We start from the raw sequence: 21,457 nt of genomic DNA on the forward strand, positions 1-21,457 counted from the left end.
TAAATGTAGAGCTTTGAATGATTTTTCCACTGTGCAAGCGATGTTTCCCCCAATGCGAGAAAGGATTTCTACCAATTAAAGATATTCTAATTCCTATATCAAAAGTTCATTGAAAACTTAATATGGAGAAAGCACGATGCTTGGAGCCGAACAGATAAAGGCCTGAATAAAATGACAGGATAAGACAGGATTCCTGTACTTATGTAGCTTACAGACTTGTCCTCATAGACTTCACAGAGTCAGCAAGGAAATCAAAATAATTGCTCACTAGAGGTAGAAGCTCCATGTTTGGAAATCCACAGAATCCAGAAAAGTTTAGAGCGGAGACAGATTTTCAACTTATTTGAAAGCTTGGCTATGATTTCAACCAGAGGTCACACCAGATGGGAGTGATATATGTGAGACCAGCATGTCTAAGAAAAGATAAGACTTGATTTCCTTACAGAACAAAGTTAGCAATTACACAGCTTAATTGTAACTTTTTAAGTCATACAATTTTTTAAAAGAGTGGAGGGAGGAATTTCTCCCTTCTGGAGCAAGAAAGTCCAATTTAGCAAATACTTTGCCAAAGCATCTGCTTAAACTTTTGCTACTTACCCAAGCATTTGTCTGAAAATGAGCATGTTCTTCTCTAAGCATGCTGCAAGATACTGGTGAGGAAAGCTGTTTGAACTTCCTCAAAATACTAACATTTAATATTCCTTAAGTTTCCAACAGGAAGAGAGGTAAGTCAATATTTTCCCATGTTGATACATAATTGAATTAGAGTTTTACTTAACTTAATATATTGCCACCTGGGATAACAGAACCATGAACAGTACTCAATTTCAGATCTGCATCAATTGTGTTTTCTCACTGCAAGTTGAAGCGTCTGTTACCATGACTCTCAGAGGCATCAGGGTAAGAAAACTGTTTTCAAGGATGAGCTTGAACAAGCTGTGCTAGCCTGAAGGGGCTAAGGGTAAGAAGTTAGGGCCCTATTCATGCCAGAGGGCACTGTGCTACACCACACACTGTGGTTATATTCTATACTATAAAACCTCCAGCTTAATGAGGCAAAACTGGTTCAGGTGAAGCGGTCCTCACACTTATCTAGACCAACCTATGTGCAGGGCATCTTCAGATTTCTATACCAGGCTGGGAGGAGAGCTGAATTTCCAAAAGTCCTGATGTGACTTCACTTATTCAGACTTACTATCCTCAATTCTACTGTTGAGATCCTTTATGAAGAACTCAGAAGCTTGCACGTCTGTCATTATCAGAGCATGTTGCCAGTCTCTCTGGGCCAACTGGCTTCTGTAACCTTTAGAAAAGTAAACCAAGTTTAATTTATTCACTGAGTGGCTATGCCTGGTCACTCCATCAATCTCAAACTACTTTTGATTCAAGTTCATTCTAACTCCTCCACAACCCAATTTTTTAAATCAAAAATGTCTTTCCTCAGGGACTGGCCCAGTAATGCAGTGGTTATGTTCACATGCTCTGCTTTGGTGGCCCAGGGTTTGTGGGTGTGGATCCCAGGCGCCAATCTACACACTGCTCTTCAGGCCATGACGTGGCGGCATCCCACAATACAAAATAGAGGAAGATTGGCACAGATGTTAGCTCAGGGACAATCTTCCTCAAGTAAAAAGAGGAAGAATGGCAGCAGACGTTAGCTCAGGGCCAATCTTCCTCACCAAAAGAAAAAAAAAGGTCTTTGTTCAAATAATAAATTAGAAGAAACACCATAAATTTGTACAAATAATAAATTAGAAGAAACATAACTTTGTACAAATACCTTCAAAACATTAAATCCAAAAGACTAGAGGTGAAGGTTTTTTGGTTCTGTATTCATTTTTCCAAAATGATACAAATAAATCTTGAAGACGCTGAGTAAACCCACCAGCAGTTGTATTAAAAAGAAGTTCTTAGACTTACAATGTAATATCTATTATAAATAATAATAAAAGATAAAGAGAAATAGTTGAGAAGCAAATCTTTACAGAAAAACAAATCTTCAATAAGAGGTTCAAGAGTTTCCCCAAGGAAGGAATTTAAATATTGTTTAAATTTAGGCTAAATAAATCCAGAGGGCTGTTCCTGAGAGAACCAGGGCTTCCTGAGGACTGGCCTGCCTGTCTCTGGCCACCAGATTTTTCTATCATCTTGCCATTACCAGCCTCTGCATCTCCATCTCCTAGAACTGCTGAGTGTGCCAAAGGAAAGACTAAAGAAAAAACCTACTAAAGTCACAAATTGGGAAATGGTCCTTGCCTCCTTCATGCTTTGAAACTCATAAAAGACACATCTCCTATTTTTATTAGAAAAACAGAAAAGGTGCCCTTGAAATAAGTTTCATTTTCAATACCCAAACTGGCCAACTACAATGATCCTGGGATACTGTTGCCAGCCCATCTTTAACTGAAAGATAGTCTCTTGGTACCCAGAAATCTTAGATAACTCTTTCAATATTGTATCACTAATTCCTAACAGACAACGAGTAAATAATCTACTGCACAACATGTATAAGTGTATAACACTACGTAAGTTCACCTACAATGGGGGGAAGGCATTTATGCCTTGGTGTTACAATAGCTAGAAACTTCTCTTTGTTTTGACAAGAGTAGTGATAGCAACAGAGACAAACTGGCCTTTGATGATCTAGGGGAGAATACATGTGTTCCACCAATTTCTTACCCAGTAGGGCAGGAAGAACAAGTTTTACAAAGTCAGCTGTATACCTTTATGTAATTTTTATGAGCTATGATTCAATGTAATTTCATTCTCCCCTCACAACATAACCCGGCATTCCACATCACACTTAGCATGGTAAGAAAGTGGGGGCAGGAGGCAGACACTAGTGGATGTCTACTATGAGGCCCAGTTAATTGCTTATAATTGTTCGTATAATATCACACTACATCAAAACTCGCCCTCACAGCAAGTTTTTACTTCATTTGATGAGCTGCAGCCTGCTTTATTTTCATCTGCCCCCTGGATCTGTCTCTCTTCAGAGCCTTTCCACAAAGCCATATTCACGCCTTTTGAAAATGATCTTTAGGTCCATTTCTGGAGCAATATAACATCCAATGAATTTTTCAAGTAAAATTTAAATTGTTTAAAAGATCCCCATAACATCCTGCTAACTAAGGAAAACAAGGTAATGAATCACAAAAGAAGAAGGTTTTCCTAAATTTTTCTCTTCAGGAGTAAAATAAGTAATTTGTTCAGATTCTAAACAATCTAAGTTGAGCAAAACTTGGTAGATATCTTTAAAAGATGGAGTGAAACTTCTCATTCACACGGGTGCAATGCAGACCAGGCAAAAGTTGCATCCCAGCTTCCCCACACCCACTAGTAAGTGGTAACCTCTGTGACCTTGAACAATTTGCTGAACATCCATGGGCCTCTGTTTTCTCATCTGCTAAATGGGAGAAATAAAAAAACTCCTGCACAAGATTGTCGTGACAATTAAATGAGAATACAATTAGAGCCCTTCACAGAATAGCTAAGAGATATTGTGTTCAATAAATATTTACTATTAAGTGAGAATGTCACATTGACACCTCAGTCTGAGAAATCCAAGAATTAAAGTCTTGCTTTGTTTTCTTAGCTCTGTGGTCTACAGCCAAAGCCTTTTGTGCCTATGAGCAAACAGGAAAGTGCCTGAACAACACCTCAAATAACTGAAAGCCAGTTTGGCTTGAATGGAGGCTTAGGTCAAATTTGCTTCCAAGTTTCATGGATTAGTGCTAATTGCCCATAGTGTAAGCCTAATTTTGCCCGTCCATAAATTACTGGTTCCCATTTTTGGTGTGGTCCTCAAAGGCAATCTAACCTACATTATTCCAGATGGGTTATTTCAAATGCAATTTTAAAACTGGGGGAGAATATATACTTAGTCTTTAGGAAGAGAATTCACAACAAGATTATAAAATGTTTGATTAAGCACTAGATTTGATGATGTCTAACGCTACAATGCCAAATACAGTTCTTTCCAAGGAGGTCAATTCAGGACAAGCTGCTCATTCCTCTGGACCTTCTCATTGGGTCCACTCCCTCTCTCTGTCTATACCACACTCTTCCAGCCCTCCTATCACTGTGGCTATCCAGCTTTGACCACTGTATCCAGAGCAGGTTGCGGGGAGGAGAGGTGAGGTTGACGAGGAGAAATGTCATGCTCTTGTGAATGTCAGAGGATCACGGACAGACATAAAAACATACTCGACTGCATCTTTATACATCCCAAAGTAAACTCCTGTTGAGAATGGCAGGATGACCATATTTTTGTTCATTACTGGAGTTCAGGGTCGAATATTCCATGCCTATCTTAACTTCTGAACCATCCAGATCTGTTAGATCGCTTTAAATCACCATGGGGCTTCCCTGAGAATCCCAAATTACTGATGCTAGAAGAGTCCTGAGAGATCATGCATCCTAGTAGTTTCCAATTAGGGGACAGTAGCGGGGGACGTGGTATTTGAGAGTATCATGAAAGCCAGAGGTCCTCTCCCTAGTTAATGTTTATGTGTTTGTGTGTGCACACACACACACACACACAGAAGCAAAGGCACAAAATTTTATGCACAAATCTCAAGTCTCTGCGATCTCCTGAAATCATCCATGATTATCCTGGTGGTCCATGGACCCAGACTGAGATCATCTGATCTAAGCTATCCTATATTCTAAAATTTAAAAAAAAGGAGACCAGTCCTGTGGCTGAGTGGTTAAGTTTGCATGCTCTGCTTTGGTGGCCCAGGGTTTTGCTGGTTTGGATCCTGGGCACGGACCTAGCACCACTCATCAGGCCATGCTGAGGCGGCATCCCACATAGCACAACAGGAAGGACCTACAACTAGAATATACAACTGTACTGGGGGCCTTTGGGGAGAAAAAGAAAAAAAAAAAAACCTGAAGCCCAGCAGGACTACAGTAGAATTAAGTGACTTGCTCATCAAAACACTTTTGGCAAGCTGAGACCAAAATCCACATCTTCTGACTCCTAGTTAAATGCTGTTTCTACAAGCAGTTTCCTTTCCTGTCTTCCATTACTCTGGTGGCAAAAAAGAATGATACTTCCTTGCTTCACAGAGTTCTTAGATGGAATATTTATTAAAACTTTTGCACATCATAACTATTTGCAAGTCATTCTTCCCACAAAACTTTAATGCCTGCCACTTTTTGCATAATAACAGCTAGCCAGGAGATGATTTAGGCAAATTAGTCTTTGGTGTACAATAATTCTTAGAGTGTGTACTCAGATATGGCTATGATAGACACAACACAGTTACTGTCCAAACAAATTTTTATGACATATTGACAATGGCTTAAGTTATGATAGCTTTGGTCTCATCTCTATCCAGAAGAGTTTAGAAATATTTTTCTTCAGGAAAAAAAAAATGGGATGTAGACATGTTTGGGAGTTTTTTTTTGGTGTGGTGTTTGGTTTTCCCCGGTGCCCCAAATTAAACTAACTCACACTTTCTGGCTATCACTCAAACTGAGTTGACTTTGCTACTGCTTTCCCAGATCCTTCTAAAAACGAAAGGATTTTGTTCTGGCATTTTAATCAGTGATTAACTGCTCCCTTCTTTTTCCTGCTGGGATAAGTAAAAGATCCATATGCCGGGTGTTGTAGGGAATTTGTTAGGCTGTAGATCATAGCTGTGGTGCAAGACATGATGTGTCTCATGGGACCTAATGAAGCCATAAGGAATGTAAAGAGTCACCGGGTTAAAGCCACATTAGGACAGCTGTTAGGTTAATGAGGGCCCTGCTTTGGAAAGGAGGTCACTGTATAGAAAAATATGAACCACTCTTTATTGGTTTGATCCCATGTCCTCTGGAAGTTAATGGGCCATTCTTATTCTCCTTTGACATTCTTCCAGCCAGATGCGAATGCCGGGTACTGTACAAGCTGCATGGATTTGAGATTTATTCTGTCTGCCATCCTCGTCTTTGGCAAAGGCAAGAATGAGGCAGAGCAACACTGAACACTCCTTTCAGTTTTCCATCACTTTTTCAGTTTGACTTCCTTAAAATCAATGTTTATTTTTTGACTCTGAGTTCAGAGCTGATAGTCAATCTGTCTCAAGGACAGACCCAGTATGTGGGCTTAGTCAGCCATGGAGCCATGAAATAGAGTGGACACTCATTAATGGTTTGCTGAAAGAATGGAGGAATGAATGGACCTCATTTCACATTTAAACCAGGTAATCATCGAACTGTAACAAAAGCAAAATAGATTTGCTACATGTAATATTTGTAACGTTGTTATATACATCGTAATATGCATACTATATATGTTATTATATTATATAATATTTATGATACATATTATCATGATTTGTGGTAAATGGTGGTCATTTCTGGAAAGGAACATGGTATCCCAATATAACAGGTAGAGAGATTGAATAGTGCCAACTATAAAACATCTAGACTATAAACCTTGGTGCATCTGTGACTCTCCCCTTCACTCACCCTTCCACCCACCTCCAGCTTACACAATCAGTTGCCTACATTCCACTTCTGAATACTTTTCACCGCTATCCTTCCTTTCCATTCCCACTGCCACTGACTTATTTCATGCCCACAGCCTCCACTGCCTATTGCATCACGTTTGAGCTCCCAAGCCTGAAATCCAAGCCCTCTGTAGGATGTCTTCAACCTGGATTTCCAACCACATTCCTTCCTGCAACCCTACCACTCTCTACCCTCCAACCAAATTGGACTATTCACTAGTCCCTCAACATGACTAGAGTGAAAATTAAAGGTCAGCTGATATGTAACTCACGTGCTTTCAACTCTCCGAGCTTCTGCTCATATTATTCACTGTTACTAAAACACTCTCCCACCCTCCCTGTCCAATGAATGTCCATCCAGTCTCAAAAGTCCATCTTAAGGGGCCAGCCCCGTGGCCGAGTGGTTAAGTTCGCGCACTCGGCTGCAGGCAGCCCAGTGTTTCGTCAGTTTGAATCCTGGGCACGGACATGCCACTGCTCATCAAGCCACGCTGAGGCGGCATCCCACATGCCACAACTAGAAGGACCCACAACTAAGAATATACAACTATGTACTGGGCGGCTTTGGGGAGAAAAAGGAAAAAATAAAATCTTTAAAAAAAAAAAAGTCCATCTTAAATCTGCCGTCTTCATGAGCCTTTCTTGTTTACTCCAAGATCTCATCTTCTCCTCTTCTCAACTCCCACTCTTCTTTGTCTCTCTCTATGGCACTTAGATCTGCTTTGTTTCCAAATTATTTGCATGTTTACTCTATAACCCATGTTAGACTCTGGCTCCCTGAGAGACTTGTCTTAATTCATCTCAGCATTCCTTGACTTTCCTAGCGCTATCACGAACATGTGGAAAGTCAATTTGATTAAAGCCGTCCCTCTGACCAGGCTCTGCAGCCGGGAAGAGGCTGTTTCTCAAACTTTTGTAATAGGAGAGGCAATTGGCTGCATAGGAGAAAGTGTCGGTCAATCTAGAGACTATAGCAACTGACTAGTTCACTGCTGAGTCCTCAGTTTCACCTTGACTGTGAAAATCAAGTATCTGGGAATAAGGCAATATTTCTGGATAAGGCAACTTAACTTCTGGGGCAGTAAGGAGTCCAGGACACCATGAGACATCCAAAATCTTCAAACAGTGCTTTACTACCTTGAGGGGGAACTGCGTTGTTAATGATGAAAACATTATTCTATCACTCAATAGAAATGTTACACCAAAGTAGCCTTTTCCAGAGGGTTCAGAGCACTTCTAAGAGTTCAAAAGATCATTTTAAATGTCCTTAAAACAATAGTTACTTGAAACGCTTCTAAACTATAAACCCTTAAAGGAAGAGATTTTTGCCTTTGTACATCTTCATCATTGAAAGGCCACAGACAGGAAGTGTGTGGAATGCAATTACCTCAATCACTTACTAGCTATGTGACTTTGGGTAGTTACTTAAATAGTCTGAGTGTTAGTTTCCTCATCTATAAATTGCGTGTATTAATAGTACCAACCTAGGGTTTTAATGATGAGTAAATGGGTTAATTCATGAAAAGCACTTAGAATAGTGCCTGGCACAAAGTAATCACTCAAAATTTTGCCTTTTATCTATGTACCACCCCCAATGTCCATAACAAGGATCCTGAAATGGTGAGTAACATGAATTGACACACTTCCTGTGCCCTCCTTGATATAATCATATTCTCCTAGTACTGATAACCAAAGTCTAGAATAAGAATGCACATTTTCATAAATACAAAAACAAACCCATACAGGAACACAAAGAAAGCAAATTAAATTGATCGTATTTTTGAATCTATTCATATAAAATACTTGTATCAAACAACATGACAGAAAAGAAACCAAACATATCCACCATATCAATAAATTCAGCTGGACTTACCAACCTATTAAGAGAAAAAAGAAAAGAATTTTCTGACTGGTTAGCAAAGTAAAATGCTGATGTAGACAATGGACATAACTAAAATAAGAGAGATGCAAACAAGGGAGCAGGGCAGGAGGTTGGAACAGGCAAATGCAAATAAAAAGAATAAAGAGGTCATGACATTGTCATCGTAACGAGGCAAAATATAAAGAAAAGGCATTAGAGAGAAAGGAGGAAACTTCATAAAGCTAGAGGCTACAGTTCACAATTCACAAGGAAGCACCATTCCTAATATATTTACTTTCTTGGTTTAAAATATGATTTTGACAAGAAGACACTTTTTTGTTTCCTGTCTGGATTTAAGCAGGATGTGGGTGTTTGAACGTCAGTACCTGGACTCGGGCCTCGGTGAGCTTCGCCCTCTGCGCCAGCTCCTCCCTGGTATAAATATCAGGGTAGTGGGTTCTCTCGAAAGCGCGTTCCAGTTCTTCAAGCTGTTCTGCGGTAAAGGTGGTTCGGCTTCTGCGCTGTTTCCTCTTTAGCGGCAGATCTGGTTCAGAGTCGATGTCAGAGCCTTCATCTGATTGGGGGGCTGAGGCTAAAAGCACAGGAGGAAAGAAGTGATAAAGTGGGAATCAAAAACCAGGTTTGACTGAGCCTTAATGAGTCAATTCCTAGTCTAAAATACATTGCCAATGTCTTCCCATGGACACCAAGCCCCTCTGTGCGGAGTTCTGTTATTAAATGATATTTAATCTCTTCCTCTACCCTGTCTTCAAGCCCCACCAGCAGAAATAATTGTTCTCTGCCTCTGTCAGTCTAAACCCATTATGAGCTAGAAAACAGGGACAGGGGTTATTTCATTTTTATAGCAATTAATGGGTACTCCATTCATGTCTAATGAATGAGTCCCACTTAATTTGGTTCCTGATAAATTTTCACCAACTTTTACACCGGGAAATCTTTTAACAAATGTGATTTTGTAAAAAATCCAAAATTGACTTAGTATCTAAAAAGGCAATAATAGTAAACTATTGCAGGATTCTTATAAATTTATACTCTTGACTGCTCCTATAAGAAAAATCATGTTTAAATTGTCTCATCTCAAGACCAGATATTGGGAAATGCTTCAAGCAGAGGTTAAATACTGTTAATGAAAATTTCAAGAATAGACTCAAAAAAAAGCAGGCATAGTCTAGTAAACTGTCCCCAAACTGAAGTTCGGAGTCTGGGTCTCTGCCGAATAGGTGGGCAGCTTCCCAGGACCGCTGCCTAATTTTAGGAACCCAGTGCAAAATGAAAATGAGGAACCCATGTTCAAAAATTAATACTCATTTCAAGATGGCAACAACAGAGTATAGAACCAAGTGCAGGGCCCTTCTGAGCGTGAGGCCCCGGGCAACCGCAAAGGTCACATGACCCTGAAGCTAGCTCTGCGGCAGCCTCCTTCCTACCAAAACTTGAATTTGCCTATATTAATATGAATCAGGGAAGGAGACCTTCCAAATTAGTGTGCAGGTACCTAGGGAAGAGGAGAAGGAGCTGGAAAATTAGATAGGAATTTGCATTAATGATACAATATACTGTCTGTGAGCTGTGACTGTAACAGAGCATCTCTTGGGCTATAGAGGATTCTGTGTTTTGAGGGCACAGCAGACCCAGGGGTCTGGGCAGGAAAGCAGCCCCCTCCCAGAGGCCCTGAACGCTGGGGCCGTAGCAGAGGGCTGTGGACACTTAGCGTAGCACCAGAGCCAAGCAGCCTTGCTCCAATGCACTCTGAAAACTCGCCAATAACTGGAGAACCCACTCCCGGCTGAGGCGTGCTATCAGCAAATGCGGAAGGAAAGCCAGCAAACTGCAGATTTTTAATGTCAATGTCAAGGTAACTCATTTGCACCCTCAGGCTGGTAGGACCTGGGGAAATGCAGGTGGCACTAGAAGCAACATTAAAGGGCAATGTCTCCTATAATACTAATTTTATCTTAAGCTCAAACTTAACTCTGCCCTGCAGAAATCCAAACTTTCATTCTACTTCAGGATAAATTATAAGCTGTCCAAAAAGCTGCACATCCAAAATAACCCATAAATATAATTTTCAGTTTTCTAATTTGTAATAGTTCTACCTTTTATTCACATTCAAACACTGAAATAAAGAGTGTGAATTAATAATATATAAGACAAAAAAATACACAGAAAAGCAAAAGGGAACTGTAATATATAATGAATCTACTGTATGTTAGGCATTATGCTTGGTTTTTCAATTATGTTATCTAATTTAATATAAAATGGTCTAATTTAATATAAATCTTATTTTAGCATATTTTAGGATTAACTTAAAAAAAGAAAAATAGACTTTCTTAAAGTATGGGGATATTTTAAAGGAGTACTAACACGCTATGAAATATGTCGTGTATGGCATTATAAACTTCAAAAGCTCCCAGTGTAACTTACACGTGTATATGTTTGATAAACGTGAGCCAAATTAAAAGAGCATAATAGTTTGTGCATAATTGTAGAGTAGTAGTTCTCAAACTTTTGGAGCATCAAATTCACCTGAAAAGCTTGTTAAAACACAGATTGCTGTCCCTCCTTCCACAATCTCTGATTCCGTAGGTCCAAGGTGGGCTCCAGAAATTTGCATTTCTAATACATTCCCTGACGATTGATGCTGATTTTTCTGATCCTGGACAACACTTTGAGAACCATCTCTACAGAATATTCCAGATTAATTATTCTTTTCTCTCTCAAAATTCCCAAGCATATACAACATTACCTGCCACGATTTATCAAAAAAAATTGCTTCCACGTATATATTTGTAAATTACAAATAATACACTCCCCAAGAAACCAATTACTTATTCCCCTAAAAAGACAATACATTTCCATAAAATGTTTTCCTTCCATGCTTCCAGCTTCTGTTGCCCTAACTTTTCTGTCTAACGTGAATTCAGGAGAAAAACTCAACAGTATTTAAGAGCTGACCAAAAGCTTCCTCTGCCTGTGAGAATCTTAAATCTTTTCCTGCATTTTCTCTTACTATGATCCCATTAGGATAATAGTATGTGGAAATTTTCATGTTTCCTTTGGGAGTCTCTGGGGTTATTAAATCCTCTGGAGTAAATATGATGTGCCATGCACTGTCAGGTCAATTAATCAAAATCATATCTGGTTTCTGAAGAAAAAGGGCTCCTTAGATTTACGAGTACCAGCCAGCGTTAATGCTGAAGGTCAAGACCTCTATGTTTCACCTTAGCAATCAACATCCTCCAGAATACAAGTTCTGTGAGCTCAATGCCCTTCCTCTGTCTTGGTCACTGCTGGAACACTTGGACATAGTAAATGCTCAATAAATACATGTAGAATGAATAAAGGTGCAGGGCGAAATTTAAGTTTTAAGCTAACGCTGATTTCTCTGCCTCCGTTTTACGTCTTTAAAATGGAAATTGTGCTTTTATGATTCTCCCACATCCATGTAGGTAAGCTTTGGGGGTCTATGAATCCTCAAAAATTACTCGGAAATTGTTGCAAGTATTTACATACTGCACATTTCTGGGGAATAGTTATCAATTTTTTCAAAGAGGATTGTGATTTAAAAAAAAAAATGATGAAGAATGACCAACAACTAGTCGTTAAAAAGACAGAATATCTAAGAGTTCAATAGGGCAGTCTTTACTACCAAAAATAAAGTTTTCTTTAACAAGCTAGCAAATCACTACTTTTATTTCTGCACTGTTTATTCAAAAGCAATCCACAGATCACATCTAACTAGGAAAACCACCACAGAGCATCATTTCAAACACTGAGGAAATTATTTGCCTGATTTTTCTGCTGGAAAATTGTCTGAACCAACTGAACATTTTTAACAATATGAAGCCACAATCTTACAAGTTAATTCCAACTTTCCCCCATCTGTAAACCCCAAAAGGATGTGGGCTTTAAAATATGTTGTGTCAGCAACCCGAGATTAATCCGCTAGCTAGGAAATAGTAGCCATTTCTAAAGATGGAAACACCGCTATTTCTTATATTGCTCAGAAATAAAATTCATTATTTACACAGAACACGATCCACAATAACGTACTGAATTTGAATCATTCCGTTTTCACCAAAAATAAATCTAAAACTTAAATTTCATTTTAATGGCACAAATGAAATCATTCTGTCGAAGCTCATCTATTTTAATATTCATCATTTCTGAAGATACCAGAACAAGTCAGATGCTAGATACAAAGTATCTAATCTTGCTAAATATTATATCAAAGTAAAAACAAGGCTTTTTTCAGACAGTTTGACAGAAAAGAAATTACGGATTCCTTTCTGTGTAGAATATCCAAAGCTATGACTTGGAAACTATAAGCAGTGTTAGGAAAAAGTTTTTTAACTGAGTTAATAAATAGCCAGGATATAGCAACTAGGTTAATATAATCTCTTGAATCTATTTCTACTGTCCAGCCTTAATATTAAAGGGAGATTTTGAATTACATTTAAGTTGTCGAATCATATTCTACATATGCCTTCAGAAACAAAGTTTGCTTTATTATTCATTAGAGATATTGTCACGAATTTGAAATTCCAGAATAGCTCTCATAAGAAAATCCATGTCAGTACATAATACACGGCCTTTTTAGTGGAAATATTATTGTTTTAAACTGCATAACCATTCTCAGATTTTCTCCCAATCCATGTTCTTATCAGACTCTCAAAGTTTTGACTCTATTCCCAGAACTCCCTCACAATCCATTCACTGACTTAGACATTAGTTTAACTCAATGTCAACAATGAACCTGGAGCAGACCTTACCAAGAGGATGAAGATTTCTCTCTCATCCCCATGTAACTACACAAAAACTCTGTGAAGTAAATGCTTACTTCATGGTACAGAGAAAGGGAACAGAGAGGTAATTTAGGTCACACAGCTAGAGAAGGTAGGATTTAATCCAGGTCTATGGGACACCGGAGGGCTTACTCTCTTTCTCTCTTCCAGCTTGGAGTATCCTAAATAAGTGTTGAGTTCTTTTATGTTATACACACACACAGTCCTTTCGAAGAGGAATACCAGAAAGAAACCAAAAGAGGAACTCCAATGTAAATTATTTCTCTGATTGCCACTACTCTTCTCATTTGTCCCAAATTTTCAAAATTTCCTAAAATCAAGCAAAATTTACAGAAATACAACAGTTTAATTAATATTATACACCGAATCAAACAACTTTCAATTGAATTTAATTCAACAAACATTCAATGAATTCTATCTATTCAAGGTATAGTTGTTAACAATAAAGCACTAAGAAATGAATCAATTTGCCAAGATATCGAATGGATTTGTGTAAGAAATTTACATTTTCAGTCTCATAGACTCTCGGTCCTAAGATTGAGGGTCATTCTGGAACGCACTATTCATCACAAGCAGATGAACTGATCATTCATTTTATATCTGTATTAAAGTCTTCTTTTTTTGGATCAAAGACACCTTAGTGGAAGGATATCAAGAAGCGTAAAGAAACCTCGAATTCTTTTTTAGACCAAAGTGCAGGAAAAAATAACCTGAAATCACGGGCTATTGAGGAGAAATGCCAGAGTGATCATGGGAAATGTCACCGCTCACCAGGTGCCTGTGTTTCAACTCTGTCCTTTATTCTTACAAAGAAAGAAAGTTCATTTCTTCTTTTTCTGTCTCAAGTTAATTTCAGGTCTTAGGAGACAAATTTTTAGTTATCCCAATGATTTCACATTAACTCCCAAGATTAACCTTGGGAAAATGGACATTTTCAGTTAAAAAAAAAAAAAAAGAGCAAGCATAGGCAACAATTATACCCCACAGGATTACAAATTCTTGCTTCAGAAACAAATCAAACTGGGAGGAGAAGGCAGAAGTATTACCACCAGTGGACCAACCCTGAAGTTTAATTAAAGAAGGAATTACAGAATTAGAGAGTATGTCTTTGTCTGTTAACCCCTTGTGACCTTTCCTGTAGCCTCAGGGAATATTTCATCCTACTTAACGCTATTATACATGAGATCTTACCTAGATTTTATAGGGTTTTGGTCACGTGGAATTCTGTAATTATTGGTTTCCAGACCAGTATAATTCAGAGATGGGAGACAGGCAAAAAATGGAGAAACAAAATAATTCACAAGCGTGAATTTGGCACACTGTCTTTCTTCCCAGCAAGCCCTTTCACTTGAATAATTAAAGAATCAAAACATGACAACCATTTAAACTCTATGTTTGCCCCAGGTATAATACAATGCGATTTACAGACGCAGGAGGAGGTGGGGGATTTCTCTCTGTGAGCTTTGAGGCTGAACATCCTTAGTCATTGGTCACTTACTCTAAAATGGCCTCAGACCAAATCAGATGCTCTTTTCGTCTGTCCTAATCTTTCTGAGCTAGACCTGTCAGCATTTGTACTCAAAGTTGTGTTTCATTGATTTTTTAAAAAAAGATAAAAATAAAAATCGTTCCTGAGAGCTCCATGAGGTCATTTCATCCTGGGTGGAACACTTAAGGGTATTTCATAGGTATATTCCATGAGGGCTATAATGGGTCAACTCAAAGTTTGACGCACCCACTTGGCTAGTTGTAGAATGTCTCCTGTGTTTGTGAGTTTTGCCATTCAACATGAAGGGGACAATGGGACAACTAACTGCTTTCTGATCTGAAGTCGCCCTTTTACACTGAGAGAGATGTGAATGACCTCTCTCGTGTTTACTCCGGTGAAAGCCGGGAGGAGTGAAGCAAGACTGATATTCCCTCACAGACCCAGAGTAAATGACAAATGACATTTTCCCTTTGTGATCTTTGGGATTTTTGTTGACTTATTTGGAGGCTTTTGTTGGATCCCAAGAAATGGCCTGTGGCTGAGGCCTATTCTACCGATTTCCACGCTCCATCTGTGGAATCCATCAACGGGGCATTTACTCTCATTCAGGGCTCTGACACCTGCCTGGCAGGGAGCAGCAGACACAAAGAAAGCCGGAGTGGATGAGAAAGGGGAGGTTGGCTTTTTTTTTTTTTTCCAGAGGAGGGAGGAGGGGGGAGGTTGAAATGGATGCACAGTAGGGGTTAATCCAAGCCAGTTGAGAGACTTCAGCACCTGGAAGCTTCTCTTCCACATTAATTCACAAGCTAAGAAGTAATCGGCAACATTATTTTTCAAAGTGTTTTAAATCACATATAAGTTGATAAAAGAAAAGAGACAGACAACTAAAAGGAACAAACCAAAAATCTACAGCAAAATCCTAAGGTAGATCTAGAAAATGTGTGCAACCTAACCAACTATCAAGCAATAAGTTGAACTTTCCAGAATTCCCAACCCAGAACTCAGATTTGAATAATTGTTATTTTGTTAGTTGATAATCTAGGAGAGATGGTTTGTAACCTAATCAGGGGTCTACATGGGGGTGAAGGAGTCTCGTTTCATTTTTATTGCCTTTACACTTTCTCCCCCAAATGTGCCAGCGCAAGAATATTTATCAAATGCGACAAAAGATAGGACAATTACATGGCAAGGATATTCTGGGCTTTCTCGCAGAAAGGTTCTTTTAAGAACACTAAATCTAATTAAGACCCTCCAGCCATTTACCTACTCTTGTTCCTGCCCAGCAGTCCCCATTTTGGGGCTGGAGAAATGTAACGCTATTCCCCTCCCATCTGACCCCAGTCCCTTCCCTCGGAAGCCGGCTTCTCACAGCACGGGGTCATTAGAAGGAAAATAAGCTCCTGCCAGGTTGGTGCTAATCAAAATAGCACAAATAAACCCTGACACTCAACAACTCCCCGAGTGCCTGCTGCCCTGGGAGGAAAGTACAGATTGGTTATGAATATGGCCGGCGGCAGGGGCAGTCCAGGAGGGCCACCGAGAGCTCCTTCACCTGGGAATTATTTTAAATGCACAACATGGACCTTTGGGTGTTTATTTAAGATAAGGGCTGACAAGCAGAGGCTGGCAGAACAGCCAAGCTGCCTTCCAGGCATTGAGCTGTGTGGCCCCAAAGACCTCTGTATCCGAAGGTCCCAATAACTTTGAATTTCAGGTGCATGTGGATTTCCATCCACATTACATTGAGAAATGTTATTCTGAGCATAGTTCTCTCCCAACGGCCACCACCTTCCTATCAGTCACATAAAAGGCCTCCTTTGTAACAATGAATCTAAAAAGAAAAGCTGATTTCTCCTTCACTGATTGCAGCCCTACTAGTGATTATTTTTAGCGGCTGAATTCACTGATATGTTTAAGTAAACACACACTTTTGTTCTTTCTCTTCCCCTGAGACAAGCAACATTTTGCTTAAGGGAGCCGCAAAATCCTGACCAAACTATCTGTTTCAACACCTCCTTCCAAAGGCTTAAAGTGAAGGAGCAATGATTACTGGCTTAGAGACCCTGACACTGACCCAAATTAACCCAGGGGCTTCTTAAACCCTTTATTTTAAGACTTAACGTGTGTGTAACAAGAATTCCTTTTACAAAATGAATCTCTCTCATCAAGCAAAGATGAAGTCACACTTCCCTACCCCACTCCTGCAAATGATTTCTCTTTGCAAATTTTTCTTCAATGGCTTTTTTAAACTCCATGGTAACCGCCACCAGAGCATTTCAAAAAGAAAAAGAGAGGAAAGCCCCAAGAAAATGTGTCGCTATTCAATTAGGAAAACTGATTAGTTAACTAATTAATCAGCTAACAGCTTTCTAAGAATAGTCTCTCGTGATAAGAAGTTTCCCCCTCAAGAGCTTAAAAGTCAGTCATAATTAAAATGAAGAGCGGAGCCCTACCCATGTGAAGTCGCCCTGTCTCTAAAAGCAGTAAGCTAGGTTCTGGTTTACTCGGATTGGACTGCATGCAGCAAAGAAAGGTAATTTGCACACTGAAGGGGAAGAGAAAAGCAGTAGTTCTCGTGAAAGGAGAAGGGCCAAGTGACTTTTATTTACAATTGCCAAGAGAGAGGCCATTATGGACCATATGGGCCACAATTGCGCTCTTACCACGGGCTGGCCATCACGTCCTTTGGGAGCTGTTAATGAACTGGGTAATTGAGCTGCTGACATGTGTTACCAAAACAAAACAATAGGAAGAAGAGACAAATGAACATTTTATTTGCCAATCAGAGTAGGTTCAGCTTTTCACGGAGCTGCAGCTAAGTAACTGACTGAATACATAAAACAGTGCATTGAAAGCAAGCAGATGCAGGCACAATAATAGTTAACTGACAGCTTATGGCCCATCTGTGCTTAACATTTTGTTAAAGAAATTACTTGACTTGCTAAAGAGACAAATCATACAGCTGCCCCAAGTGCTGCATTATAGGAGATAAATCATTAGCTAAACTGTTTCACGCTTAAAATGACAATGCTTATTAACAGTTATGTTGGGACATTTTGTCAGCACAGCTTGACACAGTTATTACTTACTAAAAATCTGACGACTCATAGACATTCAAGGGAATTGAGTTGGGGGAAAAAATCAGAACACTGCAAACAATTTGAAAGAACAAGAGACATGTTTAATCTCTCACGATTAAATATGCATTTCTAAGATATTATGAACGGAAAAAAATAAACCCTATGAAATAGAATATAAGATCATGTTCCACATAGCAATTATATACCTTTCTTCCATTTACACCTTATTTATTCAGAACTGTAGAATATTAGACTTGCCCTCATTCTGGGTGGATTACCGTTAATTTCACCAAGGATATCAGAACAAAAAAAATAAGTAGTTTAAGAAATAATTGTGTCTGGCCACTTTACTTTCCCACATGTATTCACCTTCCTCCTTTGGAAGAATATTTCTTTAATGGGGAAAGAAAAACAGTGTTGCAAAAGACTCGATTTATGAGGAGATTTAGTTTATGTTTTTGTTACTGCATCTGAATTGAAACCATATTTTTTGATCCAAGTGTGGTTCATCCACTGCCTTGTAGAACAGCTTACCTCTGGAATCATTTCTATGTAAACTGGTTAACTAGAGGCAGAACATGGATCCCCCAAAGCCCTTCTTTTGATGGTTCCTTCAACATTCCGGGCAAAATTAACTTAATGATAGTAATATTGATATAAGAAAAGTTGCTATTCACTGACTCGCTGACAGCTTACGATAGCCAATTCCTGCTTCCTGAGTCCTTTATGTGCATTTTCTTTCACCTTTACCAAAACCCTACTTGCCGGAGTATTGTCATCCCATCTTACAGATGAGAAAAAGTGAGGTGTAGAGCATGAAGTAACCTACTTGATCCATGAGAACTCAGAAAGGCTACCCAAATATAAGATCATATATATCAAAAAAGATCTCATTTGCATTGTCATTTGAGGAGTAGAATAGATGTGGCTTGGAAGATATCATATCAATATCATCACATCTTTTTCTTCCTGATCTACAGTGCCAGGACTCAGATGTCACAGTCAACCCTACAAATCAGTTCAAAATATGACCATAAAAGGTAAGTGATATTTTCTGTGGTGGTTGGTGTATGTGAAAATTATGTTATGTACAGTTACTAAGAAAGAATTCTGGCTATGAAACCTAAACCTTAGCTATATTTATGGAGCTTTAAATAAGACACAATCAGACTTGTGAGACAACTGACAAAGACGAAGAATCACCCTGTCTTCATCTTTATGTTCCACTATCGAATATCATTGCTACTTTGTGCATCAGTCATTTTAAAGTCAACAAATAAACTAAGGCTGAAGATATAAAAAGGTAAGAAGTTACACAGAGCCTTTCAGGAGGCAGAAGACAAGAGAATGCCTTTGTCATCCTTATTAAGAGAAGACTACCCAAAGACACACAAAACCTAAACAGCTTTATCCACACCTAAACTTTGCCAGGATTAGCATGACAGGAGATGTTTGGAAAATAGAAGAAAGGTAGATTTAAGAAGGTAGTTAAATACAACACTGTTTGTGCCAGAAACATACACAAGGAGGTAAGAAGATAAATGACTAAGAGACCTGAAATACTAGAGCAAAGCATTTACAAAATTGCAGAAGCATTGGAAGAAACCCTAGGCCAATCTCTTCATTCCACAGCTGCGGTATGGAGAGAGTAAGAGAGGTTGCCCCAAATCATACATCTTTCAATAAACATTTATCGAATGCCTAAGATGTGGTTAACATTGTCTTTGGCACCAGAGACGCAATATGAATAATGTATGGAGCTTAAACTCAGAAAGTAAAACAAATCGCCTAACTCCCACTCCAGTCCTCTTCCCACTGAGGCAAAGGAAAGTATCAGTATATATAAAAGATAATCCAGCCGTGCCCTGCAGCAACAGAAAGATTAAATGGCCTCTCAAGGCTGAAAAACCTAGATACATTATTTACTAAATAACAGAGCCATAGATCCTGTGAGCCTGTGATCTTTAATATAGAGATCAAATTCATACATAAATGCTTGTGCTGACACCTCCCATATGGCATTTCAAGATTGTTTCTTCGCTTTTCGTTTTCCATTGGGCTCCATACGGAGGCAAAGGCTCAGCACAGGAAGCTTGTTTTGAAAATCCACATCTTATCTGGGCAATTATTGCTCGTTGAAAGATAGAAAGAGGTAATAACTGAATATAAATGAAAGAGGAAACTCTTTTCCTGGAGGCACCAGAGAAGGCCGAGCTTAATTCTCACTGGCGAATGAATTAGTAGCAACATCAAGGTCATCATCAGAAATCATTCATGGGATACCTACTGTGCAAGAAGTACTTCACTACAGGCTGGGAGGAAAAGGATAATGAAGAAGAGAGTGTGATTTCTCCTCTTCATCCTGCAAAGGTATGAGCTCAGGTCTGGAAGGTTGGCTTTCAGATCGGTGTCATATCCCTCCAGAGGACCGCGGGAGGAATTGGCAAACCAGTTGACACGACTAAGTAGATGAAGTGAACGATTATCACTGTCCTTAGATAGGGACAGCTGCTTTTTGAAGTTGAGTTTTCTTCTCTTTGTGTCTAAGCCGCAGTCACCATTGAACCCAGAAGAAGTGCTGCCAAAGGTTTGAGCCAACAGAGTTCTATGTCATGTAGGAAGACCTACAGCTCTGGAGACAGCCAATCTACTTCAAACACCCACTTGGCCACTTCTCTGATTTGGGCCAAGCTGCTTAATCCTCTGATCCAGTTTTTTGATTAGTAAAATGTAGTTTAAAACACCTATTTCAAAGGCTAGTTTGAAGGAAAGAAGACAGTTTGTAAAGCACAGAACAGTTCCTGATGCACAATACATCCACAGCAAACGTAGTCCTCTCTACATCCCTTCACCTTTGTGTTATCCACCCCTCTAGACATAGAGGAATAGCATGATAAAATGCTCTTTATATTCCAAGACTGAGAGAGGAAAATGATCTTCAGAACTCTGGAGATGTTTATAGAAGTTCCAGAATTTGTGAAATAAGACCATCGTCCAATCTGCCAATCTGCTTCCTCTTCTGAAAATCCTGCCTATAATCAGCCAGTGTATATGTATCCACAAAGAAGGATATTTTGCTCTTTCTCCATATCTAATTCCTTCAAAGATCCAAAATGTAGGCCAGGGTACTCTACTCCTCATGGCCCAGGACACGTGTCTGTGCTGTGGGATCAATGATTAAGGTAGCTATGAAAGTAAATAAATTCTATGCTCCCAGATACCTCAGGGCCTGAACAAGAAGGCTAAGCTTAACAAAAATCAGGCAACCAGCCTAAAAGGAATTAAGTAAACTTGGCCTCTCTTTTATGCCAACATTCATTTTTGTTTCCATGGGGAAGAACTTTGAATATGTTTGCTTGGAGGCAAATTATCACCTTCTTTGATGTCTACGATATGTATCTATATAGGCAAAATGAAGTATAGTTTTGAGGAATTCACCATCTGATCATTTTGGTTGGTGTCCACAGCCAACATACATATGTCAGGTACCCAATTCCAGAAAAAAATACCAAGAATTTCTTCAGTAGCAGGCTTCTCCATGAAGTATTGGATAATTGCCTTGCCTCTCCACATTGCCTTTTCAGGAACAATCTTGCAAAACTGGAGGGAAATGAATAAGGAAATGCTAGAGAGGAGAGAGTAAGGGAGAGGAGAAGAGAAAAGACCAGAAGAGAAGAGGATCCACTTTAATTCCTAGC

At 39.1% G+C, this 21,457-nt stretch overlaps 1 protein-coding gene across 3 annotated transcripts in view; it reads right to left on the reverse strand.

Moving 5' to 3' along the window:
• Positions 1-21,457, reverse strand: part of PAX3 (paired box 3) — a 92,515-nt gene that overhangs the window by 21,710 nt on the left and 49,348 nt on the right. For all 3 annotated transcript variants that reach the window (XM_008514383.2, XM_008514381.2, XM_008514384.2), the window contains exon 5: positions 8,751-8,956. In XM_008514383.2, coding sequence (XP_008512605.1) covers positions 8,751-8,956 — 206 coding nt within the window. The remainder of the gene's footprint in view (positions 1-8,750; positions 8,957-21,457) is intronic.

Source organism: Equus przewalskii, chromosome 5 (genome assembly GCF_037783145.1).
Source record: "Equus przewalskii isolate Varuska chromosome 5, EquPr2, whole genome shotgun sequence".
Taxonomy (NCBI): domain Eukaryota; kingdom Metazoa; phylum Chordata; class Mammalia; order Perissodactyla; family Equidae; genus Equus; species Equus przewalskii.